General features: G+C 41.8%; 1 protein-coding gene across 1 annotated transcript in view; it reads right to left on the minus strand.

Moving 5' to 3' along the window:
• The window catches only part of EML6 (EMAP like 6), a 286960-nt gene that overhangs the window by 52475 nt on the left and 207265 nt on the right, over positions 1-27220 (minus strand). Inside the window, 8 exon segments of the mRNA XM_070379563.1 lie at positions 1145-1233; positions 9583-9714; positions 9860-10012; positions 12888-13029; positions 21008-21135; positions 21407-21518; positions 24023-24225; positions 25715-25815. Coding sequence (XP_070235664.1) covers positions 1145-1233; positions 9583-9714; positions 9860-10012; positions 12888-13029; positions 21008-21135; positions 21407-21518; positions 24023-24225; positions 25715-25815 — 1060 coding nt within the window.

Here is a 27220-nt window from a genome sequence, read left to right on the forward strand (position 1 = left end):
GAATACAGGTATACAAAGTGCCTGGAACAGTGCACAGATACTCAGTGAAGGAATGGCATACTTCAAAATATCCCTTACTCAAGGCTATTAAAGTTTCCCCATAAAAAAAGTTAAAATAAAGATTGATCAAAGGTAAATAAACTGGAGTTTGGGAGTGAGATTAATCAATCCATTAACAATTTCCATTAATACAGTGCCATCGTCTGTAACCACTTGGGTATCTCATGTACTGCACATATATTGCCTTTAGAAACAATTAAAATATTATGAATGAACAGAAGTCCAGAAGTACCTTAGAATACTGGGATAGTTTATACTGCTAGCTAACTGAAGCTAGAGAGTGGAAGATGCCTGTCCCTCGGTGGCATACCCTTGACTCTTTTTCCTCTAAAGAAGCAATATTTCCTTTTCTTTCATCAAAGGTTACATAGTGAATAAATGAGTTAGAATGTCTCCGGGGACTAAAAGGATGTCCTTAGTGCTCCATCAGGCAATGACTTTTTTGGCCAACAGGGTTTACCAGGCGGAAGCACTGTACAGACTGAAAGACCAAAGCAGCCAAGCCTTTAGGAAGAGATTTCAGGAGTGTGTGAGTTCATGGATTCAAAATTTTGTCTAGGATTTGATTTCAGCGATTAAAAAATGATGTATGTGGATAGAAGCATGAGGAAAATATGGGAAAAGGTAACAGCTTGCTACATTAGGATGGTCACGTTGGGGATGGTTTTGTTTTGAAAAATAATTTCTCTTATTGTTGCAAAAGATATTGTTTACTATTGCAAACAGTAACCACTGAGAAAGCATGTTTCAGAATTTTAAGTTCCTAAAAAGCTTTGCACAAAATGACAGAACATGTGGAACAGGAAAAGTAATATGTAGCATTCAAATTGTTAGCTCAGTCATTGTCTTCTGGCAGAGAAAAATTAAGTAGAACACCAATTAGAGATTGCTATGTCAGTGGCACAGTAAATCCATACCTCCTCAGAAAGTAGGAAACCAGGGTAAGCAGTCAGATTTAAGAAATGGGCAAGCCTGAAAGACACACAACTATAACTCATTTTAGTGAATAGTAATGATAGGTTTTACTTAAATGCACATAGTAAATCATGAACTATTTTTTAAAAGCTTTGTGTGTGATTGTTACCTCGGAAGGTCTTATTATATGCCGTTTGCCTCTTGGAGCTTCAAAGAAGAGTTGTTCTTTGGCACCTGAATTGACTTGCAGTAATTTTCCTGTTATGATAGAATAAAGCAGGAGACAATTAACCTCTGCATTTATCTTTTCGTGATAAAATGAACATGATTGCAACCATTTGATATTTTCTATTTTCATTGATTTTAATCAAAGTCTCATAATTTGAGTAAATATATGCTGAGTGATCCAGGATGTACGTAAAGACAATCACATGGCAGGGTAGAAACTCCAAAGCTATGATTTTTAAACACATGAACCTTATAAAACCTTACCTTGAACATCCTCCGAAAAGAGAAGAATCGAGTTGCTACTTTACTCGGCTGCACTGGCTATTTTTCCAAAGCCAGACAAAATCTAACTTACGCTCTTTTCCCCTGTTGCTTTCTAGCCCAGAAATCTAGTAAAAGCAAACGGCATTGGCAAGAATTATGACACCAGAAGCAAACACCCTGTAAGAGTTCGTGTTTACTAAGATACAAATTCCAGATTTGCCATTTAACATTTAGAAACAGGAAGACAAGGACATATAAAACAAACTGTAAATGCTCATTCCATTCTTCCCTTCCCTTTTTACTTGAAAACTTGTGAAGAAATCCAAGACTTCTCCCAAAACAAAATGTTGAGCAAAAATAGTCTTTCGGTCTGATGTAAAATCTTGGATTTTAATCTTGGATTCATTTCGATTAATGTTGAAAACGATTAGATTTCTTAATTCTCTTCCTACCACATCAATGATTCTTTATAGCTTGAAAATTTAAATGACCCAAAAGATATATTTTTGAGTATTTTTTTCAGCATTTTTTTAAACAATGGAAAATCTCAAACACATATGGAAGTAATGGTATAAAAAAACCCCTAGAAAGCCAATGTCCAGCCTCAATGGTAAATTACCACATGGCTGGCCTTGTTTCAGGAATCTCCACTTATTCTCTCACCCCAGATTACTTCGAAGCAAATGTCAGATATCCTAACATTTTATCTGCAAGTAATTTAGTGTGTGTGTGTGTGTGTGTGTGTGTGTGTGTGTGTACACACACTAGCATGTCCTCCCCCCTCTTTCTTACATAACTCTTTTATATCTGCTGCTAAGTCACTTCAGTCGTGTTCAACTCTGTGCAACCCCATAGACGGCAGCCCACCAGGCTCCGCCGTCCCTGGGATTCTCCAGGCAAGAACACTGGAGTGGGTTGCCATTTCCTTCTCCAATGCATGAAAGTGAAAAGTGAAAGTGAAGCCGCTCAGTCGTGTCCGACTCTTAGCGACCCCATGGACTGCAGCCTTCCAGGCTCCTCCATCCATGGGATTCTCCAGGCAACAGTACTGAAGTGGGGTGCCATTGCCTTCTCCATATTTTATATCTAGTAGTCTTGAAATGTTCTTCCTGGAAAAATGAATACCAAACTAAGAACTCTGTGATTTATACCATGTTCTTTAATGTTTAAGTGGGTAGCACTTAGATCTGAAATCTAGCTTGGCTATCCTTCAGGAGTTGCAGGTCTGTTTCTAAGTGACTAATTAAAAACAAGGTTCTCTCATTTCATAACTGAAACCTGAATCATTTCCAGTTTGCTGGGTTATAACATGGTGACGTGGGGGATTTGCCTTTGCTGTGAGGAGCAAGTAAATTTGAAAGCATTTTCTCTGAAATGGGCCCATTTTCCTGACTTACTAGCCAAACATACACAAAGTGAGAAAAGAAAATGAGAGTTAAATCAGCTTTGGCTATTTAGCATTATAAGAAAATGAGTAATCAATATTTTCCCAATGAACTAGATATATCTGCAAAGTGACTTTTAGAATTCTTAAGAGTGACTGCAGATAACAAAGGATGTGGGAACAGGAGTAAAAGACTCAATGGAAACATTCTTAGAATATACATAATTTCCTGACAATTCACTTTACACTATTGTTTCAAAGATCATACTTTCTAAAACAGACCAAAACCTATTAAAACAGCTCAGTGAAGTACTTTCTGACTGCAGGAATGTTTTTAAAAGCCACTTTGGCAAGCACCATACACCTGTGGCTACCTCCCAAGCCCACACCCTTCCTGAGAACTGCCCTGCACCCTGGACTGGGCCCCTGTGGTCACATCTGCACTCTGGAGGTGGACATTGACCCAGGAGTGACCACACTGGGCAATCAAATTCTCTCTCCTGGGAAACTGGAACCTTAGGCTGAATCAGTGGATGCCTTGCTGGGAGGAGATGGATGTGGCCTTTGGGACTAGGGGTGACATTTGGGGGTGACAGAGAGTGGGCCCTGTGCAAACAAATGAGGGAAAGCCTGCCTGTGCAAAGAGGGGCGCCACACGCAGGCACGAGACCCAGGGGAGCAGTGGAGATGGGCCCCTCAGAGCAGGAGAGGAGGGGAGAGGGGCACTCCCTGGTTAGGTTCCAGACATTTTCTGATTCATTCCTAAAGCCAGTTTCTCAGGAGATGTTGCTTCCTGCTCTTAGATTCTATGAAATATCCCTATTTTTCCAATAAAGTCATTCCTTATTCTTATTTTTTAATTTAAGCCAGCTTGAGTGGGTTTCTGAAACCAAGGATATGAAGAAATTAAAAAAAAATCAATTATTGTGTTAGGAAGGTAGCATTATGGATGTGTTTTTCTCCTCAAATTTTTGTTACTGCTGTTATTAAACTGTCTTTTTTTTTTTTTTTAAGCATAGAGGAACTATTTAGGTCACCACTCTTTTTTTCCACTGCCTTCTACTCTGTAATATATAACCATGGAAACATTCTGAGGACGGGAGCAGAAGCAAAGGGCAAAAATTCTGTATAATCCAGGTATAATTTGCCCCTGAATAACAGTAACCTTATTCTTTTAGAATCCTCACCTTTTTTTTTTATTCACTAGAAATGTCTACACACACAGAATAAGAGAATTGAAAAAGACAGCTGTCCTCATCATGATGCAGGTACAGTATATCACATACTGCTGGGGCCTAGAGCTTTATAACCCACAGAGCGATTCATACATGCCACCCCAGCATCTATATAACCTACAACTTAGAACAATTCCACTGCTCAGGCTCATTCTCCAAAGAAGACATACAGATGGCTAACAAACACATGAAAAGATGCTCAACATCACTCTTTTTCAGAGAAATTCAAATCAAAACCACAATGAGGTACCATTTCACCCTAGTCAGAATGGCTGCTATCCAAAAGTCTACAAGCAATAAATGCTGGAGAGGGTGTGGAGAAAAGGGAACCCTCTTTTACTGTTTTGGGAATGCAAACTAGTACAGCCACTATGGAGAACAGTGTGGAGATTCCTTAAAAAACTGGAAATAGAACTGCCATATGACCCAGCAATCCCACTGCTGGGCATACACACTGAGGAAACCAGAAGGGAAAGAGACATGTGTACCCCAGTGTTCATCGCAGCACTGTTTATAATAGCCAGGACATGGAAGCAACCTAGATGTCCATCAGCAGACAAATGGATAAGAGAGCTGTGGTACATATACACAATGGAATATTACTCAGCCATTAAAAATAATACATTTGAATCAGTTCTAATGAGGTGGATGAAACTGGAGCCTATTATACAGAGTGAAGTAAGCCAGAAAGAAAAACACCAATACAGTATACTAACACATATATATAGAATTTAGAAAGATGGTAACTATAACCCTGTATGCGAGAGAGCAAAAGAGACACAGATATATAGAACAGTGTTTTGGACTCTGTGGGAGAGGGCGAGGGTGGGATGGTTTGGGAGAATGGCATTGAAACATGTAAATTATCACATGTGAAACGAATCGCCAATCCAGGTTCGATGCATGAAACAGGGTGCTTGGGGCTGGTGCACTGGGACGACCCAGAGGGATGGAATGGGGAGGGAGGTGGGAGAGGGGTTCAGGATGGGGAACACATGTACACCCATGGTGGATTCATGTCAATGTATGGCAAAAACCACTGCTGCTGCTGCTGTTAAGTCGCTTCAGTCGTGTCCGACTCTGTGCGACCCCACAGACGGAAGCCCACCAGGCTCCCCCGTCCCTGGGATTCTCCAGGCAAGAACACTGGAGTGGGTTGCCATTTCCTTCAATGCAGGAAAGTGAAAAGTGAAAGTGAAGTTGCTCAGTCGTGTCTGACTCCTAGCGACCCCATGGACTGCAGCCTACCAGGCTCCTCCATCCATGGGATTTTCCAGGCAAGAGTACTGGAGTGGGGTGCCACTGCCTTCTCAAAGTAATTAGCCTCCAATTAAAATAAATAAATTTATATTAAAAAAAGAACAATTCCAAAATTGGTGCCTAATATACCAAACATATTAGGCCATTTGCAATGAAAATGGGAATCAGATGTCCTATTACAGCTTAAACTGTAAACGATCTCACAGTCCTGGTGTTTCTGGAAATGAACTAACATCCTCTAGAAAATACTCTTCCATGTTTTCTCTCTCTCCATATATATGTTTTCTTTCTTAGGCATTCTGTGCAGAGGTAGCTGATGTTCCTGCAAAACCCCGATGTGCTTTTTGGTTTTCCTGGGACCTGTGGTTGCCATGGACACGGAAGGCTGCGGAGGCTGCCGGCTGAGCTGTTCCGCCCCTGACGAGCCAGCTGGCTCCAGCAAATTCGTTCACTATTTTTGACAAAATCAAAGGAACAAAACAGACCCCTGCTCCTAAATTCTGCTCTCTACCCTCTGCAGGCCCTCCAGGCCCTGCATGAAGAGCCAGGCTGATCCTGAGGCAGCCTGGCACAGGTTGAAGGCACTGGGGTATCAGGAGCAGAAGAATATTGATATGACACATGTCTCATGGCAACAAAACTGGAGTTAAACCAGGGAAGCTTCATGGGCACACTTGCTCTTGTTCTCCAGATGGTATAACTCCTCCCTAAAAATCAAAAATATTCTATTCTCCTCTCAGGCCACAGAAACCATTTGGTCTGATCCTCTTAACTGACTGAAGGGGCCACTTAGGATGAGAGGCAAAGTGGCTTTTTAAAGGCCTTGGCCTCCTTTCTCTCACTGTTTTTTTCGATCACCCTGAGTGTTGGTTGGATCGCAGACTCTATCTAGCTTTGGGCAAAATTATAGAAATAGTGAGGTTTGCCTCTCTCCCTGTGAAGTGACGGCTCTACATCTAGGGCCTTCATGCAGACCTCCGCCTGGCCTCTCTGTGGTGGCAGCTCGTGGTTCCCGGGCAAGGTCTTGTTCCTTCCACCTAGGGTTTATTCCTCTTTGTATCCCTACATCTGACACAGGGCCTACAACACATTTGAAGAATAAAAAAATAAAAACCTTCCCCAAGTGTCAATACAGCTGCAATGTTCCGTATCATAGCCATTTAAGATAGCTACTGTCAAAAACAAACAAAACCCAGAAAATAACAACCATTGGTGAGGATGAGGAGCAGTTGAAACTCTTGTGCACTGTTGACGGGAATGTAAAATGGTATAGCTGCTGTGGAAGATAGTATGGAGGTTTCCCAAAAAATTAAAAATGGAATTTTATCCAGAAATTCCGCTTCTGGGTATATATTCAAAAGAACTGTATACCCCGATTGTAGCCATATTATTCACAATAACCAAAAACTGTAAGCAACTCAAATATCCACTGATCAATGAATGGATAAACAAAATGTGGTATGTACACATAATGGAATAGTCAGTCAGTTCAGTCGTTCAGTTGTGTCTGACTCTTTGTGACCCCATGCACCAGAGCACTCCAGGCTTCCTTGTCCATCACCAACTCCCGGAGCTTGCTCAAATTCATGTCCACGAGTCCATGAATTGGTGATGCCATCCAATCTCTCATCTTCTGTCGTCCCCTTCTCCTCCTGCCCTCAATCATTCCCAGCATCAATGGAATGTTATTCAACTTAAAGCGGAAAGTAATTCTGACACACGTTACAACATGGAGGAATCTTCAGGACATTATGCTAAGTGAAATAAGTCAGTTATAAAAAGACATATACTGTATGACTCCACTTATATGGAGTACCTAGAATAGTCAAATTAATAGAGACATGAAGTGGAATGGTGCTTGCCAGGGGCTGGGGGAGGGAGTAAGGGGAATTACTATTTAATGGGTACAGGGTTTCAATTTTATAAGATGAAAAGATGGATGAGAGGTGAAATGGCTGGTGGTGGTGTCTGCACAATAATGTGAATGTATTTAACACCACTGAACTAACTGTACACTCAAAATGGTTAAGACAGCAAATTTTATGTTATGTGTATTTTATCACAAATAAAAATAATTTTAATCTCCTCAATCAAAACATATTCTTCCTATGTCCCATTTCCTCTCAGTTCTTCACTCCATAAATGTAAATAATAATTGGCTTTAACTCTCTAATGGTCATTGTAGTGGTGGGATTCACATACTGTGTCAGGTGGGGTGTGTGTGTGTGTTGGGTTCTAAATATAACTCATCACACTCTGCTCTTCATATGCATAAAGATGGCCCTCAGTGTTCTAAATCTTTCTCACAACAGGGCATAGCCAGAGATGTTAGCCAGAAATCCAACAGGATGAAATCCTTGTTTTAATTTTTTTTAAAAGCAAACAATAAAGCAGAGACTATCAAAGAAGGGGCTGAGAAGTGGCTGCTGACACTCACCCCTCACCTCCTGGGCCTCACTGCTCCAAGACGCCTCCCAGGCCCGCGTCCTGCCTATTTCCACACACCAGCCCAAGCCCCCGGCACTGTGTCTGCCTGGCCCTGAAGTGAAAGTGAGCAGGACTTATCTGATCCCCTTTGCCCTTGTTGGGACTTGGACCTCTCACAATGAAATGGCACGCATGCCTTCCTTGCTCTGTGTAAAACGCCTGTGGGTTGTAAATGATTAAGTCCAAATTCCAGCGCAGTACGTATAGCTACAAGGAAATTCCTGCTCGGCAGAAGGGTCAGTCTACAGCCACTACTTCAACAAATGCATGAAATACACTGGCATCTCTAAAATACCTGTTTTTGGTTGAGACCCTTGTCATCTCTTTGTCTTGGTTTATTTCACTTGCTTTCCATCTCCAGGCTCGCTCCCCCTTCCCAAGATGGTAGGGAAAGCCCCACTCTAATCTGTCAGAGTTACCTAATGCTTACAGGATAAAGTTCAGGGTTAAACTTCCTAGCATGACCTAATAGTTTCTTTCCTTGCTGTCTTGGCCTCGCAGCATCCCCTGCCTTTCATGCCCTCAGCCACTCAGCATTACTGTTTCTTAATCCCCCTGTTCTTCCCGCCGCCACATGGTAGCACAACCTGTTCCTTCCCAGCCTGGAACGCCGATCTCAGACATCGCCATCTGTTGAGCTTCTACTCATCTTTCAAGATCCATCTCAAAGGTCACTCCTTCTATGAAGGCTCCATGGATTCCCCTGGGAGCTCTTTTCTCAGAGATGCTGCTTTCTACTACATGGACTAAACTTCGCTGAAAGCTGGGAACCTGCCCATTATAAAATGCCTGCCCTGGACTCTTAACATCAGCCAAGTCCCTGGAGTGGGTTTTCAAAATGATCCACCCTAGAACGCCCCAGGTGCTTACTGCTGGCTTGGCCACTCTGAGCCCCTGCTCACCACTTCCCTTGTGACCCTCTGGTCTGTGCTCTGGTGTGGTTCAGGTACCAGCCTGTTCCCGCATTCAGTGATAAACACTGCAGAGAGTAGGAATCACATCTCACTCCCTTCTGGACCTTCCACATTTCCTGGCTTCAGACTTTGCACATGACAAGAGCTAGATCTGCTACATAAGTAAACAGATAAATCTCCATGGCATCTGTGGGCATGACCTGGAGGAGGGAGAGGATAGGTTGGGAGTTTTGAGAGAAATCAGAGAAACTCTGGGTGAGCTGAATATAGCTTCCTACCTCCATTGGAGGATGAAAATGACTTGAAACTTCTTGGGCAGTTCTCTGGTAGATAGAAAATTGGTAGGAAAAGGGAAAGCATTAAGAAGGAGATGCAAGGCAAGGACATTGTATGCCAGACCCAGAGGTGAAGGTGGCTTGCTATGGTAACAGAAGGCATCATATATCTTCAACAGTCTTAAAACTCAATGGCTGAGTTAATAATTATAGTAGTGGTAGTGATAGTAGTAATAATAATAAAAAGATGGAAAAATACTCAAAATTTTAACAACTTATTGACCAGAGATATAGTAATACGTCTTTTGTTACCCGAACATCATTGACCAGAGATGTTTCAATATTCACCTACAGGACAAACTGCCGGCCACAGGAAGTAACTTCTGCAAAAATCCCCCGGTCAATAATGTGTTAACAGCAGCTACTTCTGGGTTGTAAAATTACAGTCATTTATGTTGTAAGTTTCTCTTTAAACTGCCGTTTGCTCTTAGAAACAGTATATGAATGGACATGACTTTTAAAAACTGAAATTATATTTTAAAAGCCACAGCATACTTTACCTCTAGAGTCCCAGTCAATGTGTGTAATATAACTAGAAGCACCTTTACAGATGCCAACCCTTTTGCTTGTCAGGACGTTGTAAATATCCACAAAGTTATCATGGGACGCCACGGCAAGGTATTTTCCTGTATCTATGAAGAAAAATGAGCGGTTAACAGCAAAGCATTTCATGTGGGAATTTACTTCCAGGAACTTAAGAGGCTAAGGAAATAGTTAAAAAGAATCCACTCTTGCAACTTTTTGTCCCAACACATTTTTACAAGTTTTTGCTGTCACCTTTTGAAAATTTAATATCAGAGATCATTTCTTTTCTGTGATGGAAGGAGACCATGTCTTCGACAGTGTCAGCATTTACAACCAGGAAACTCCCATCATTCAAGCCAACTGCTAAGGCTTTCCCATCTGGGGAGAAGGCACAGCATCTTCCACCTACAAAAGAATCCACAAACAGCACTGTTACAATCCATGACTTTGCTACCAAACAAATGAAGAGGGGGGACATGTACATTTAGTCACGGACCTGTGACTGTGTCTTTAACACTGCTGCTGCAAACTAAAACCTCATAATTTAAAACATTTCTGACCACCAAACCCAAAGACAATAATCATTAATATTAAAAATAAGTTTTCTATTTCTCTGAGGTTTATCCATTCATTTTTTCATATATGAAGACCTGGAGTTTTCAAATGACAAGTGGATTGAAGAGGGAAAAGGAATAAAGGGTTAATATAATTAGCATTTCTTCTCCCAAGATGTGGTACTTAAGAATGAGACAAAATTTCCAGAAACTGTTTTTTTTATACCGTGCTTTACGCACAAAATTTGCTTTGGAGGACCTTGTTGTTCTACTTTTAGTCTCTCTAATCTCTGAGCTGTGGATTGTAATGCATAATTCTAGAGGTGGAAGATTTTATTCCTGTCTCTTCTGTCATGGGAAGAATGAAGTATGGACATTCTCTCCAAAGGTGTCTGCAAAACTAACCAATACTGGGCTGAGGGGACTACATGACAAATGCTTTCTAACGCTTTGCAGGGTCATGGGAGGCACTTCTGAATGCGGAATATGGAGTACGTTAAATAGGAATCCTACTTAAGGATATGCCCCCTCCTTGGCCATGCTTTTATTGTCAAGATATTGATGAGCACAGCCCCAGGATGGGACAGTCATGCAGCCTTGTGCTAAGACATTCCAAACAGAGTTTCCACCCCTCCCTCCCCATCCACTGTTTCCAACAGGCTGAAAAGCCACATTCACACCAGTAACTTTAAATGGGCTCATCTAAAGTCTACCTCCTTCTTTTCTTCATCCACTCACTTTGCAGTTATTTACCTACTACGAATCAGGCATTGTGCTAGTGCTGAAAGAACGGAAAGACCAGCCTGCCCTTGAGGAGAGTCACCAAGCTTAGGTCAAGCATAAAGATTTATTGCACAAACCAGGATACCCGAGAGCGAAAGGGAGAGCTATTAATAATTACACCAGGACACCAGCTATAAACTGAGTTGAATGGCCATCCTATCTCAGAGGTGTTGGTAGTTGTTCTTTTGAACTCATTTTTAACCTGGTGAATAAAGTCCATTGGCTGATATTCAAGGTACTCACAGTGAGTCCTTGGTCTGTTATTTTCCCCAATGTAAACGAGTAGCCTGATCATTCACCTCTGTAGTAGATAAGAGCATGAGCTTTGGAGTCAGACTTGGGTTTGAATCCTGGCTCCACCACTTATGAAGACTCAGAAGTCGAGTGTAAAGTGCGTCCATATGGTGGAAGGAGACAGCGTCATGCAGTGGCCACAGGTGTGCCCTCTGAAGCCACACTCCTGGATCTGAATTCAGATCCATCACTTACTAGCTGTGCAACTTTGGGCAAATGACTTAAGTGCTCTGCGCCTCAGTTTTCTAATTCCTAAGTGGAAAGAATAGAGGTCTTACTCACCAGGTTCTCGTGAAGACCACAGGCGAAGTGCTAGTGCGGCTACTGGCTCAGTGGTGTCAGCCACTGTCATCATCACCGTCTTGACACCTTTTCTCACTTTATCCCCCGAGACTTGTCTCCCCACATCTATCTATAAAAATACCCAGCACAAACAGTCTAGGGGCCAGGCCCCAATCTTATCCTTTCCTGTCTTAACTTTCACAAATCCTTTGAGCCTTGGCTCTCATTTTCCTCAGTGGGGCTGTCCCTGGCAGTGGGCCTTACCCTGAGCCTCTCTGACGCCTTGTTTGTGCCAGAGATCTTCGGTTTGTCTGTCCTCACACACTCTCCACCCTGCTCTGTGCCTGGAACTGGTCTGCATGGACTCTACCAACAGGCTCCCTCGCTCCCTGGCTTCTGATTCGTTTGGTTGGGGGGAGCATGAGGGAGGGTACTCAGCAGGAGGCTGCAGGGAGGGTACTAGAGAAGAACGGATAGAGGGTAGGGAGGTTGGGGCATGTTCTCCCCTGGCTGCCTCCCTGCAGGGCCACAGCTTGCTGGCTGAGCCTCTGGGCTGGACGGTTACCGCCTCCTGCCAGGCTGCCATCTCACACAGCTCTCACTCTCATCTGTTCCACCTCGTGTCCTTTCAGGCCCAGGGCTGGCAGTGGTTACCAGCTACTACTAGTTGCATCGTCCTGCGCTAGCCCTGGTCATTTCCCAACACCCTGCCTGCCTCTTCATAGGGAGTCCAGTTTCGAGACTCTTCAAATTACCCAATTTAAATGGACCAGCTGTTGCTGGGACTCTGTTCAAGTCTTGTCCATCTCTGACACTAGAGATGTGACTGTTCATCCTGGGATCCCCAGTGTCTGATACATAGAAGCTGCTCAATAAACGTTTGCTGAATTTCTACTTCTTGGTATACCTCTTGGTTCTCGTGCATATAGGTGTTTAATACATATTTATCTGTTTCTTGCGGTTAACTATTATTTTTAAACCAAGTTTCCTTTTTCAGTAATAAAATCAGTTCCACAGACTGTTAGACATAAAGATAAACACCATTTTTTACAAGCTGATGGGTTTCAACTGACTCCTACAATTCAGATGAGAAGAGGAAGGACATATTGCCCCCAGGTGGCAAATGTCTATGCAGTGCAAGGAAATAAAGAATAGAGCTGGGCACGGACGCATCAGGCCAGCCTTCTGGAACCATCCTCCACGTGATTAGTTATATCTGGAGCAACAAACACTAAATCCCCGTTGCCCAGCATATCTGGGAGCATATAATAGGCACACAAAGTAAATATTAGCTGAATGAATGGGTGAATGAACCCAATACTTGTGGTTGTAAACACTTTTACAGGTGTGTAAGGTGACATACGCACCTTTTTTGAGTTTCCTCACTGCCAGCATACGGTGCTGGGAGGATAATTCCCAGATCCGGAGGGTTTTATCATCACTTACTGTTGCACAGATGGGCAGGAGGGGGTGAGCTGCCAGGCCCCACACTTCTCCTTCCATGTGCCCCTGTGAGGAAGGAAATGGGGCAACAAAAATCAGTTCAATGCTTCTCAGCGAGCCCTTCCCAAGAGAATCCCAAACAGGTTCAAATAGGAACACACACAGTTTGAGCTTCCTTGAGCCAAAATGATTATACTGAATAAATTTTTCACTTGAACTTGAATCTAAAGCTGGGCCTACATGATACTAAAGCATTCATCTGAAAAGCAAAAGATGGATTCATGTTGCTAAGTTTTGTTTATATGATGCCAAACATCTTCTCATGTAGAAGCATCCTAGTGAATAATGAATTGTCCTCATTTTATCCTGTGATTTGACACTGAATAAACACAGTATGTATGTATCTCCTAGGAACACAGCTTGGTCACAAAGACACAAATTACTTTCTTCCATAAAACCATATTCTAAAAGATGTAGGTACCGCTTATCTATATCAGAGGAATTGGACAGTAATATTCTTGCTAATTAATTCCATTTCAGTTCTGTGCACAGCATTTGGCAGAGCAGAACTAGAGAGATCTAAAATTTTATTTCCAGTATCCTGGGTATAACTCAGGGTCAGCATTTGTTCACAAATTTTTCTATTCAGTGATCATAGAAAACTGAAAGGGGCTTGACAAGCATTGGACCAATTCCACATGCTAATGTCTTATCACAAACACACTTAGCTGGCTTAGAATAATAACTGAGATGAAATATATTTAATGAATGAATAATTAGGGAGAAAATGAATCTCATTCTTCTAACATCACTCACTAAAGCAGTGTAAGGAATAGATTAGACAAGGAACAATAAAACAGACCAGATTGTTTACTGAATTTCTGCTTTTAGTGGCTAATTATAAAAAGGCTTTGCTTAGTAAAGCAAAAAAGACGACCATACTCAGTCTTCTGAAAGGTGTTTGTAGTTGGAATGCTTTGGGGGAACAGGTGGCTCTTCAAAGAGAAATTGGATGATCCCAGTTTGACTGGGAAGCTGTTTGAGCAAAACAGTAATTTGGCAGAATATACAAAGTTCTCAATACTGCTGACATCCAAATATCTGAGAAGGGCGTAGATACTGTTTTTGAGTTTATTAGATTTGGAGCACCTTACATCCCCAGTTTTCCAGTTTTCTTCCCTTGGGAAGCCTCCCACAATGAAGGCTATGGTCTGAGGATGGGTCAGGTGTGAGCCCTCTCTTGTTCTCCCTAGACTGCATCTGCCTGAAGCTCTTTTACAGACCAAGTCCTTTTGTACACTGAAGACAGGGTTGTGGGGCTCTGAGACCCTTTCAAATCACTGCCTCATATATTGATTTAAAAGTTGTATTTCCTTAATCTAATGTGACTGTGTACTTTGATTCCTGTATAACATAGGGATGGACAGTGAGTGAGGTGGGCAGGGAGTCTCTTGAGTGGCACCAGGAAATGAGCTTGGGACCTTCCTTTCCTCCTGACCACCCTAAAGCTGATAATAACCAGCTGCACAATTGAAAGTTGATTATATTCGAAGTATATACAATGGGGATTTTCAGAACTCACCTCCTGTCACTTCTCTCTTCCCCTAAAGTAGTCTCTTAAAAAAAAAAAAAAAAGGGCAATCTATTCCAAGTGATGTTGACTTGCTGAGCTACTGACACTGTAAAAGTGGTTCTGAAGTCTTCCCACAGCAGGATGGCTGATGGTCTTAACCATATCGTCTCTACTGTTCCTTAAGTTTCCCTCAGGGTCCACCTCTCAGCACAGGCCTGTCAGCCCCTTCAGCAGTCCTACTCTGTCCTGGGTAGCACACAGCACAGGGCTGGTCTTGGCAGGAGCACAACAAGCACTGATTGAACTGAACTGCTGAGTTCTACCCAGGAGGAAAAGGCAAATGATTGACTGACCAGAAGATGAAAGAGAGACGCTGAGATAAAAGGGAAAGAATGGCAGACGTGTAAAGAGAGAAGAGGGTTCTCCCAGTTCCACTGCCTCCCCAGGGCTCAGGGGGCCCGGCTGAGCACTGTTTCATGCAGTCTCTACGCTGAGATGTGTGGAGAGACAAAGAAAAGGCTCTGGTACCCGACAAAGCTTGGTACGAAGCCCAGCTCTCCAGTTCTCAAGATGTGGCTGTGGGAAGTTCACTGGGCTTTAGGCCCTTCATCTATAAAACAATTACAACCGAGCAAATCTGTTGTGGAGATGAGAGAGGAATTTTGCACAATGGTATTGCCTGACATGCAGTCAAGTGCTCAATAAATGACACTCTTGGATAACTATTAATAGAATGATAGAAACAAATACAGGAAAGAATTGAAGAGAATGAAAAGGTGAAAAGACTTTGTTGTTGAGTTTAAAACATATTTAGACAAAATTAGTTCAACTATATTACTTTTGAACATGAGAAAATGTTAGAGTTTGAATCTTAAAATGCTGTTTAAATCCATAGAATAGCACAAATCTTACACACATATTTAGCAGTATGCTGCTGCTGCTGCTGCTGCTACTAAGTCACTTCAGTCATGTCCGACTCTGTGTGACCCCATAGACAGCAGCCCACAGGCTCCCCCGTCCCTGGGATTCTCCAGGCAAGAACACTGGAGTGGGTTGCCACTGCCTTCTCCAATGCGTGAAAATGAAGTCGCTCAGTCATGCCTGACTCTTAGCGACCCCATGGACTGCAGCCTACCAGGCTCCTCCGTCCATGGGATTTTCCAGGCAAGAGTACTGGAGTGGGTTGCCATTGCCTTTTCCGATTTAGCAGTATGGCATGTAGTAAATAATTTAAAGTCTCAAACATTTGGGGATTGAAAAGAAACACTTCATTTTCAATGAAATTAAATAAATAGTCATGGCCAGAAAGGGACAGAAAGGTAAGAGCAGCTGGAGGACAAAGACGTCACCCCTTCTCAAGGTCGCACCTCAGTTCTCAACTTGGGCTGCAGCTGCAGAGCTTCTGAGGTTTGTTTCTAACACAGAAAAAATTGTAAGACATGGATTCTTATTCAAGATAGCCAGGGTGGGGCCTGGGCACAGGCATTTTTAAAACCTGATGTGTGTGCAGACCTGCTCTCAGGTGTAGCAAATCAGAGGGCCCCTTTCAGTGGGATTTTGGGGGTCGGCCCTAACACAGCAAGCCTGCAGGCAGGCATCAGGTGAGGGAAGGAGGCAATTCTCCTCCACTGGACCCACGGAAGTCCCAGAGCTTAGATAAGCAGTGCAGATTCTTTCCACTCCACCTTCTGAACCCACCCCCTCGTCCCTGCCCAGGCCTCTTCCACCTCTAACTATGATCTACTCATCACCTCCAAAGACACATGTCACTCATCAGGTGACATGTGATCACTTCTTGGATCTTTAAGATACTGCTGATGCTGCGCGGGCACAGGAGGGCCTAGAGGAGCTATCCCACGTTGAAGGTCAGGAAGGGCGGCGGTGAGGAGATACCCTTCCTCCAAGGTAAGGAGCAGCTGTGAAGAGATACCCCACGCCCAAGGTAAGAGAAACCCAAGTAAGACGGTAGGTGTTGCAAGAGGGCATCAGAGGGCAAACACACTGAAACCATACTCACAGAAAACTAGTCAATCTAATCACACTAGGACCACAGCCTTGTCTAACTCAATGAAACTAAGCCATGCCTGTGGGGCAACCCAAGACGGGCGGGTCATGGTGGAGAGATCTGACAGAATGTGGTCCACTGGAGAAGGGAATGGCAAACCACTTCAGTATCCTTGCCTTGAAAACCCCATGAACAGTATGAAAAGGCAAAATGATAGGATACTGAAAGAGGAACTCCCCAGGTGAGTAGGGGCCCAATATGCTACTGGAGATCAGTGGAGAAATAACTCCAGAAAGAATGAACGGATGGAGCCAAAGCAAAAAGAATACCCAGCTGTAGATGTGACTGGTGATAGAAGCAAGGTCCGATGCTGTAAAAAGCAATATTGCATAGGAACCTGGAATGTCAGGTCCATGAATCAAGGCAAATTGGAAGTGGTCAAACAAGAGATGGCAAGAGTGAATGTCGACATTCTAGGAATCAGCGAACTGAAATGGACTGGAATGGGTGAATTTAACTCAGATGACCGTTATATCTACTACTGCGGGCAGGAAGACCTCAGAAGAAATGGAGTGGCCATCATGGTCAACAAAAGAGTCTGAAATGCAGTACTTGGATGCAATCTCAAAAACGACAGAATGATCTCTGTTCGTTTCCAAGGCAAACCATTCAATATCACAGTAATCCAAGTCTATGCCCCAACCAGTAATGCTGAAGAAGCTGAAGTTGAATGGTTCTATGAAGACCTACAAGACCTTTTAGAACTAACACCCAAAAAAGATGTCCTTTTCATTATAGGGGACTGGAATGCAAAAGTAGGAAGTCAAGAAACACCTGGAGTAACAGGCAAATTTGGCCTTGGAATACAGAATGAAGCAGGGCAAAGACTAATAGAGTTTTGCCAAGAAAATGCACTGGTCATAACAAACACCCTCTTCCAATAACACAAGAGAAGACTCTATACATGGACATCACCAAATGGTCAACACTGAAATCAGATTGATTATATTCTTTTCAGTCAAAGCTGGAGAAGCTCTATACAGTCAGCAAAAACAAAACTAGGAGCTGACTGTGGCTCAGACCATGAACTCCTTATTGCCAAATTCAAACTTAAATTGAAGAAAGTAGGGAAAACCACTAGACCATTCAGGTATGACCTAAATCAAATCCCTTATGATTATACAGTGGAAGTGAGAAATAGATTTAAGGGCCTAGATCTGATAGATAGAGTGCCTGATGAACCATGGAATGAGGTTCATGATACTGTACAGGAGACAGGGATCAAGACCATCCCCATGGAAAGGAAATGCAAAAAAGCAAAATGGCTGTATGGGAGGCCTTACAAATAGCTGTGAAAAGAAGAGAAGTGAAAAGCACAGGAGAAAAGGAAAGATATAAACATCTGAATACAGAGTTCCAAAGAATAGCAAGAAGGGATAAGAAAGCCTTCTTCAGCGATAAATGCACAGAAATAGAGGAAAACAACAGAATGGGAAAGACTAGAGATCTCTTCAAGAAAATCAGAGATACCAAAGGAACATTTCATACAAAGATGGGCTCGATAAAGGACAGAAATGGTATGGACCTAACAGAAGCAGAAGATATTAAGAAGAGACGGCAAAAATACACAGAAGAACTGTACAAAAAAGATCTTCATGACCCAGATAATCACGATGGTGTGATCACTCATCTAGAGCCAGACATCCTGGAATGTGAAGTCAAGTGGGCCTTAGAAAGCATCACTACCAACAAAGCTAGTGGAGGTGATGGGATTCCAGTTGAGCTATTCCAAATCCTGAACGATGCTGCTGTGAAAGTGCTGCACTCAATACGCCAGCAGATTTGGAACACTCAGCAGTGGCCACAGGACTGGAAAAGGTCAGTTTTCATTCCAATCCCAAAGAAAGGCAATGCCAAAGAATGCTCAAACTACAGCACAATTGCACTCATCTCACACACTAGTAAAGTAATGCTCAAAATTCTCCAAGCCAGGCTTCAGCAATATGTGAACCATGAACTTCCTGATGTTCAAACCGGTTTTAGAAAAGGCAGAGGAACCAGAGATCAAATTGCCAACATTCGCTGGATCATGGAAAAAGCAAGAGAGTTCCAGAAAAACATCTATTTCTGCTTTATTGACTATGCCAAAGCCTTTGACTGTGTGGATCACAATAAACTGTGGAAAATTCTGAAAGAGATGGGAATAGCAGACCACCTGATCTGCCTCTTGAGAAATTTGTATGCAGGTCAGGAAGCAACAGTTAGAACTGGACATGGAACAACAGACTGGTTCCAAATAGGAAAAGGAGTACGTCAAGGCTGTATATTGTCACCCTGTTTATTTAACTTATATGCAGAGTACATCATGAGAAACGCTGGACTGGAAGAAACACAAGCTGGAATCAAGATTGCCAGGAGAAATATCAATAACCTCAGATATGCAGATGACACCACCCTTATGGCAGAAAGTGAAGAGGAACTCAAAAGCCTCTTGATGAAAGTGAAAGTGGAGAGGAAAAAGTTGGCTTAAAGCTCAACATTCAGAAAACAAAGATCATGGCATGCGGTCCCATCACTTCATGGGAAATAGATGGGGAAACAGTGGAAACAGTGTCAGACTTTATTTTTCTGGGCTCCAAAATCACTGCAGATGGTGACTGCAGCCATGAAATTAAAAGACGCTTACTCCTTGGAAGGAAAGTTATGACCAACCTAGATAGCATATTCAAAAGCAGAGATATTACTTTGCCAACAAAGGTCCGTCTAGTCAAGGCTATGGTTTTTCCTGTGGTCGTGTATGGATGTGAGAGTTGGACTGTGAAGAAGGCTGAGTGCTGAAGAATTGATGCTTTTGAACTGTGGTGTTGGAGAAGACTCTTGAGAGTCCCTTGGACTGCAAGGAGATCCAACCAGTCCATTCTGAAGGAGATCAACCCTGGGATTTCTTTGGAAGGAATGATGCTAAAGCTGAAACTCCAGTACTTTGGCCACCTCATGCGAAGAGTTGACTCATTGGAAAAGACTCTGATGCTGGGAGGGATTGGGGGCAGGAGGAGAAGGGGACAACAGAGAATGAGATGGCTGGATGGCATCACTGACTCGATGGACGTGAGTCTGAGTGAACTCCAGGAGTTGGTGATGGACAGGGAGGCCTGGCGTGCTGCGATTCATGGGGTCGCAGAGTCGAACACGACTGAGTGACTGATCTGATCTGATTAGATGCTTATTTTAATCTGGTATTATCTGAATCAATTTTTTGAGGGGAGAGGAAGGGTAAGGAGTATGTTATATATTTATGTGAATTGAGGCTGAGACTAGAATGATGCACAAAACCTAAAGAGACACATATATCTGGTGTGTGCCGAGCAAATACTTTTTTTTAGTTTGACAAATTTTTGACAGACTGAGAGGAAATATACCCAAGAAACCCCATCCACATCTGAACCTGATTCAGACAATGAGATTATGGACTCTGAATAGATGCTCTAATGGGATAAGGCTCTTGGGGATCCTGGGAGTGGGAATGTATTCTGCATGTGGTAGGGACATGATAATTGGTAGCCAGAGGGCAGACTGTGATGGACAGGTGACCCTTAGGCTCCTCCTGGTTTTCACACTCAGTGTAATCACCTCCTTTGAATGTCCTATAGCCTCGTGGGTGTGTGCTTGCTAAGTCGCTTCAGTCTCCATGGACTGTAGCCCACCAGGCTCCTCTGTCCACGAAATTCTCCAGGCAAGAATGCTGGAGTGGGTTGTCATGCCCTTCTCCAGGAGATCTTGCTGACCCAGGGATTGAACCTGTGTCTCCTGTAGCTCCTGCATTACAGGCAGATTCTTTACTGCTGAGCCACCGGGGAAGCCCCTCCTATAGCCTTACTACCAATCAATAACATATGCAAAGGGGATGGATGTATTATATGTATGTGATGACACGATTATGTTATTTCAAATTATTTAAAGGCATTGTTTTTCTTTTTCCCTTGCTCGCTTTGAGGAAGCAAACAGCCATGTTGGGGGAACCCCACGTGATGAGGAACTTCAGGCAGCCTCTGAGAGCTGAGGGTGGCCTCTGGCCAACAGCCAGCAAGAAACAGAAGCCCTCAGTCCTGTACTCACAGGAACAAAACTCTGCCAACAACCTGAGCGATCGTAGAGGCAGATCCTTCCATAGTGAAGCTTCAGATGAGACCAAAGCCCTGGTCTTTACCGCGGCCTTACAAAACGTTAACCAGAAGACCCAGTTAAACTGTTCAGACTCCTGACCCACAGAGAAACCATAAGATGATGAATGTTTTTGCTCCAAGCTAAGTTTGTGTCAGTTTGTTATACAGAAATAGATAACGCAGCGTTTGCCTGATCTTTGGAGAGAACACCTCCTTTAATTTGGCGTCCTAAGTGTCCCTGCTGCCTCAGCCTGGCCCAGCTCTGACGTGAACTGTGGTTTAGAATATGTGCAAACGCAGTACCTGAACAAGCAGTGTCACCGGGCCGCTCTTATCCATTTCCAGGATCTCTCCATTTTTTGTTCCCACCAGGATATGTCCATGTCCCAAAGTGATGGCACGAATTGAAGGATTATCTTCCAAAAGCAAGCCTGAGGAGGGGAAATACTGCATTTAATATTGTAAATGCTGTATTTAATATAACAAAAATAAAATGATTATAGTGATTCTATAAATTCTGTTTTTATAGTTCCAAAGTACTAAGTACAAGGCAATCCTCTGTGATATTTCTACCAACGGCCACAAGCTCTGAATGTGGAAGAAAAAGGGAGAGTTGATTCGGTCATGGTTTTCTAAGAACTTTATTCCTATCTTTTGCATTTCTATGAACAGAAAGATCCATCGCATACTCGGGAGTGGCACCTTTTGAGCTAGTTGACAAGGCTGCTCTTTTAATGGCGTAAGTCTTCAAGCATCTTTCAAACATATCATCCCAGAGCTCCACAATTCCATCCTTTCCACCTGTTACAAAACCCTGTGAAGGCACACATCAGAAGGATTATATACACATCAAAGTGACAAGGACCCACCCAGTCTCAAAAGGATCCCCCCTTGGGTAAAGAAGCTTAGTCTGTCTTTTCTTCCTAAGTATGGAGACTGAAAAACCTGATGATAACATCATATTTTCTGGACACACCTCTCATTTCTCTAGCGCTATTAAACACTTTCTCACTGGGTGTCCATTTCACTTTCTTCAGACCACTGATTCGAGTTTAGCACCCTGGATTTCGGATGGCAGTTTCCGTGTCCAGTTCCCTGACTGGGATGTGGACTGCTAGAGAACAGGACCAGCCTCAAAGTTTGCAGAGTTTCTGATATCTCATGCTCCTGCTGAATAAACTGGAATTAATGTCACAATCAAAAATGATTGCTAACTATTTTTAAATATTTACTTCCAGGAAAAACATCATTATTTCTCTATTAAGAATAACAAGTATTTCATGTAACAAGAATATCTTGCTCTTCTGTTCATGAGATATCAATTTCTACCATAATTAAGATCCAGATTAATTTTTATAAAACCTGGAAAGTATAAAGCCTATACTTTATTGGATATTTATTTATGTATATTATATATTTATTTATGTAATATCATAAATAGACAATGATCTTTATTCTTATTCTAATTTTATGATTTCTTGGCCTTATTAGTTTTCCTTTCTGGCAACTACCAACTGTTCTTAGAAATTTTTTAAAAAGAAAATTACTGAGTAATTCATTCTGTTTTTTCAAAAACTTTTAATTTACTTCATTTCAATGATGTTGAAAAGGAAATAATATTTTGAAGTTATTACATTAAATATCTTAAATATCCTTATTTATCCTTATTATAGATTGTGAACCTATAGACATTTACTCCCAAAATTAAATCCTGCCTTTTCCCATGATCTTTAAGCTTAAGTTACTAAGCAATAAAAGAGTTTAAACATGCTATATCACACCAACTTCCAGGCCTGCAAAAATTTTCTTTCTGCTTTCATCTTTTCTAAAATTTGCAGTTTAAACAAAAAAAATTTGCTAGTGAAAAACAGCTTTACCACTAAAACAATCATTGTAATTACACATCTAACAAGAACCTACTACTATAGCAGAATCAGCATATTTACCTGGGAATAAGCAAACGCAAAATGAATCTTCTCTTAATATGCTGTATTGGGTGGCTTAGGCTGTTTGGAGGTCAGATAACATACATAAACTGGAACCATCAGCAAACTAGCAGTGAATAAAACACTTCTATTTTCTGGCAAATTGATTGAAGGAAGTGTTTTAAGAGCGCTGAAGGTAAGTATGATCTTTTTAAATTAAACAGAATTTTTTTTTGGCCATACGTTGAACATAAGGGATCTTAGTGCCTTGACTAGAGATGGTACCCATGCCCTCTGCAGTGGAACCATGGTGTCCTAAACACTGTATTGCCAGGGAAGTCCCCAGTGTGATCTTTATTTAGAAAGAACAAGAACAACAACACCGCAAGGCAGGAGGTTAGCGGGACAGATCAGGACAAAGAAGAGCCTGAGTAGAAATACAGCTGGTGTGATGGTTAACCTTGTGTGTCAACTGACTGGCCGCAGGGTACTCAGATTAAAAATGACTCCTGTGTGTGTCTGTGATGGTGTTTCTGGATGAGATCAGTATTTGAACTGGCAGACTCATTAAGCTGCCCTGCCCAATGTGGGTGGACATCATCTAATCCTTTGAGAGCCTGAATAAAACAAAAGGTAGAGGAAGGACAAAATTGCCCTCCTTTTATTCTGATTGATTGAGCTGGGACATCTTATCTTTTCCCAGCAGACTAGGATTTACAACATTGGCTTCTCTGGTCCTCAGGCCCTTGGACTTGAACTCAATTACTCCATCAGCTTTTCTGGGTCTCCAGTTTGCAGATGGCTTAGTGAGACTTCTCAGCCTCCAAAACCACACGAACCAATTCCTTATAATAAGTCTCCTTTTTGTACATGTATATCTCTGTCTATATCTACATCCTACTGGTTCTGTTTCTCTGGAGGAACCTGACTAACACAGCCAGGACTCTGACACACTTATTAAAGCTGAGCCTGTCTACACAGGAACAAGCTGGTTATCAATATAACTTCAGGTCAAATTGATAGGAGGGACAATAATCCAGCTACTAGACACTTCCAGATCTCTGCTTATTATGCCACTGAGGAGGAAGACTGTATAGAAATATTTCTCGGACTCTTGCTACTGCGTGCCTACATTTATCTCAGCACTTCTTAAGGCGTTCTTAGGAGGGACAGCCAGGAAGAATAAGTGTGAAAAAAGAAGAGACAAACTGCACATAAAGAAATAATTATGAACCAAAGAGAAATTTAAAGACCACTTGTGCTTCGCCTCCATCCGTGACAACTACATCCCAATTCAGAGAGCACTGTTTTTACACACAGGCATCCTCTTGGTGTGGACCGTGCTAAGCCTAATTTAAAGTTCTAGAAAGCTAGTGAGGAAAATAGATCATACCTTATCCAATGCATACATAGCAAACACAGGCCCGTCATGAGCTTTCACTGTCTTCAGTAGGAGAATATCTTTCCAAATAAAAATATCTCCAGTAGCTGCTCCTGAGAACACCAGATCTTCCATTCGCCCATAAGAAACACACATCATTGTTTCCAATTTTCCAACACTTCCAAAAATTCCTCTCTTAGAGGTGAAGCCCCCACCTGGAGTGGACCAAGAGTACTTAATACTTTTTGAAAAACTGACACCTTCTATGAGCATTTAGAATGACTATCTTCAGTGAAAAATCCACTGTGTCTACATTGCTTTGTTTAGTCGCTAAGTCATGTCTGACATTTTTGTGACCCCATGGACTATAGCCCATCAGGCTCCACTGTCCATGGGATTTCTCAGGCAAGAACACTGGCAGGGGTTGTCATTTCCTTCTCCAGGGTATCATCCTGACTCAGGGATCAAACCTGTGTCTCCTGCATCCCAGGTGGATTCTTTACCACTGGGAAGTCCCATGTGTCTACATAAAGGTGTATAAAAATGGCAGAAAACATCAGAACAAAAACATTATCAAAGGTTTTCTCCTTCTCGCATTAATTCAGTGTTTATTGAATCCCTACTTTGTGGCAGGCACAGTGGTTGACATTGGGCTATAAAGGTGAAAAGAAACAGTTTCTGCCTTCAAGGAACTCAAGGTCTGGCTGGGGAGAGAATGTGACATAATCCTCTAAGCAAGGCTCAGCGCAGGTCTGTGCCAGCCAGAGGGAGGAGTGACTAAGTGCCCCAGGAAGCCAGGCAAGTCTTCCTGAACGCTGACCGAAGGATGAAAACAGCAGCAGCTGTAATGTAAAATGGAAAAGTGTTTTGTGTATCTTTTGCCCTGATTTTTATTATGGCAACTTCAGGGTGAGAAAACTGAATCACTGTGTAGGAGAAGAACATCAGGTTCGTTCCTCATATATTCACATCTCCCTGAGCTTTCCGACCAGCACTGAGAAACCTAAACTCATTCCAGACAGCTGTGTGCAGGCTGACTCTCCAGACATGGAGGGCGCCGTGACCTTTTCTTCAAAAGCAGAAAGCACTGAAGCAGCAGCTTATTTATGTTTTGTCCAGTAAAAGATTGGGATTGATACCAAAGCCAAAACTAAGAATTCAGAAACAATCCTAATAAAAAAGTCTGACTTATTAGAAGAATAAGATATTCTTCCATGTTTTGTCCTATTATTTACTCATCCTTATTATCAGCATTATAAACCACAAGTATTTATTGTGACCACTTACTGTGTGTAGTGTACAGTGTGTGTGTGTGTCAGGGGTTAATTCATGTGCTAAATGTAGTGATAAAATAATAAGAGAACCCTCAAAATACTAAAAATTTTGTCCACCCAACTAAAGTGATTATTTCCTGCTCAGTAGTCCAACATAACCACTGCTTTCAGAACAATGATGAAATATAAAAATAACTATTTTCAGAGCACAACATTTCCAAAACTCTCTAGACACTGATGAATATGCATAGCATCACACAGAGTGTTCTAAGCTTCACAGCTCAGACGTTGTTTGGGAGCAAACATCTTTTAGGCATATTTTAATTTTAGATTGCAGAGAGAGGCTAGGTAGTGCTAGTGGGTTGTTTTTTTTTTTTTTCCCAGCTACAGTAAAACTTTCAACCACATAAGTGATAAACCCAAACAATACCTGCTTGTTGCCAGAATCTGATGTGCTTGATCCCAACTGTTACCAGTCTGTCAACATGGTGTGGATTACACTTTACCACAAATATCTTATCTTTATGTCCTCTGTAAGACACAAACAGGGGGAAAACCCTAGTCTTGATGAAAGCACTTCTAGAGAGTTTTATTTAGAGCATGCATTTGGTTTCACTTTCATTAAGCACATCTAATAGGACAAGTAAATTACTGCTAGAAGATGATTTAAGATACACATGGTGGGGTGTGAATTAAAATAACGAGCTTTGGCTTTTCTTTGCATATTTGAGCCCTTCTTACTCTAACATTGCTACTAGAGTCTACTAATTATGCTTCAAACAAATTAATGAAACATTTAAAATGGATCAGAATGTCTCCATAATATAAAATTAATGCTGCCACTATAGAATTTAATCCTTAGCATACAGAGATCTTGTAGAATATATTGTAAAAGGGTATTAATGAGAAACTTCAAATGTAATATTCTTGCTGTGGAAGGCATAACTTTGGGTTAAACAGAGTTTCAGCTAGAAGTGTATTCATGAGAAACTGAAGACCCTGGCTTACATTCATGGAAAGACAAAGGATGTCATATTAATTTAAGGCACTCAAGGATGCTATGCATTCAAAATCTAAGTTTATAACCCAAGAGGCAGAAGGACAAATGTAGAAATGAGGACTGACTGTAGGCTGCAGCTGTAAACTGGCATTACACTGTGCCTGGGAAATTTCTGTTTCAGAGTATAAAGTAATCACATTAAATTTAAGGATTTACTGATCTTAATGGACTATGTGATGGTCTTCTCTGATATATTAGGACCTAACGTTTATTATTAAAGGAAAAGCTATCGATAAAAAAGAACATGACTAATTGCCCTTATGAATACAGATTTTAAAATCTTAAATAAAATACTAGCAAAGAGACTCCAACAACACGTTAACAAAATAGTACACTATGACCAAATTCAAGGGTGCTTCATTATTAAGGAATCGAACAGTGCAATTCATCATATTAATATGTGAGAAAAATTATGTTATCATTTTCAATGATGCCAAAAAGGTATTTCACAAAAAATCTAATGGTCACTTATGACTTTAAAAAGTACTCAACTAACACTCAATAAAGTAGGAATTAATGGATGCTTTAGAATTTCTCTTAGACTTTTATAATTCCATGCAGTTCCTAACTCTCACTGAGAAATACAGATTCATTCAAGACCAACTAGACACAGACTGTCTCTTCAATGTCACGTGCCACTATCTTTTCTTTAAAGACAGAATGTGCTAGAACAGTAGCTTCTCCTTGGTGTGCTTGTGCATGTGTGAACTTGAAAGTCAGATTCTTCATGTTATTCCCAATAAAGTCAGGAACAAGACTGTCACCACTACCATTAACATCATACTGAACATATTATCTAATGCAATTAGACAAAGTCTAACAAATTAAAGACACAGGAGCTAGAATGGAAGAGGTAAAACTATTTCTATCTGCAAA

This window comes from Bos mutus, chromosome 11 (genome assembly GCF_027580195.1).
Source record: "Bos mutus isolate GX-2022 chromosome 11, NWIPB_WYAK_1.1, whole genome shotgun sequence".
NCBI classification, from domain to species: domain Eukaryota; kingdom Metazoa; phylum Chordata; class Mammalia; order Artiodactyla; family Bovidae; genus Bos; species Bos mutus.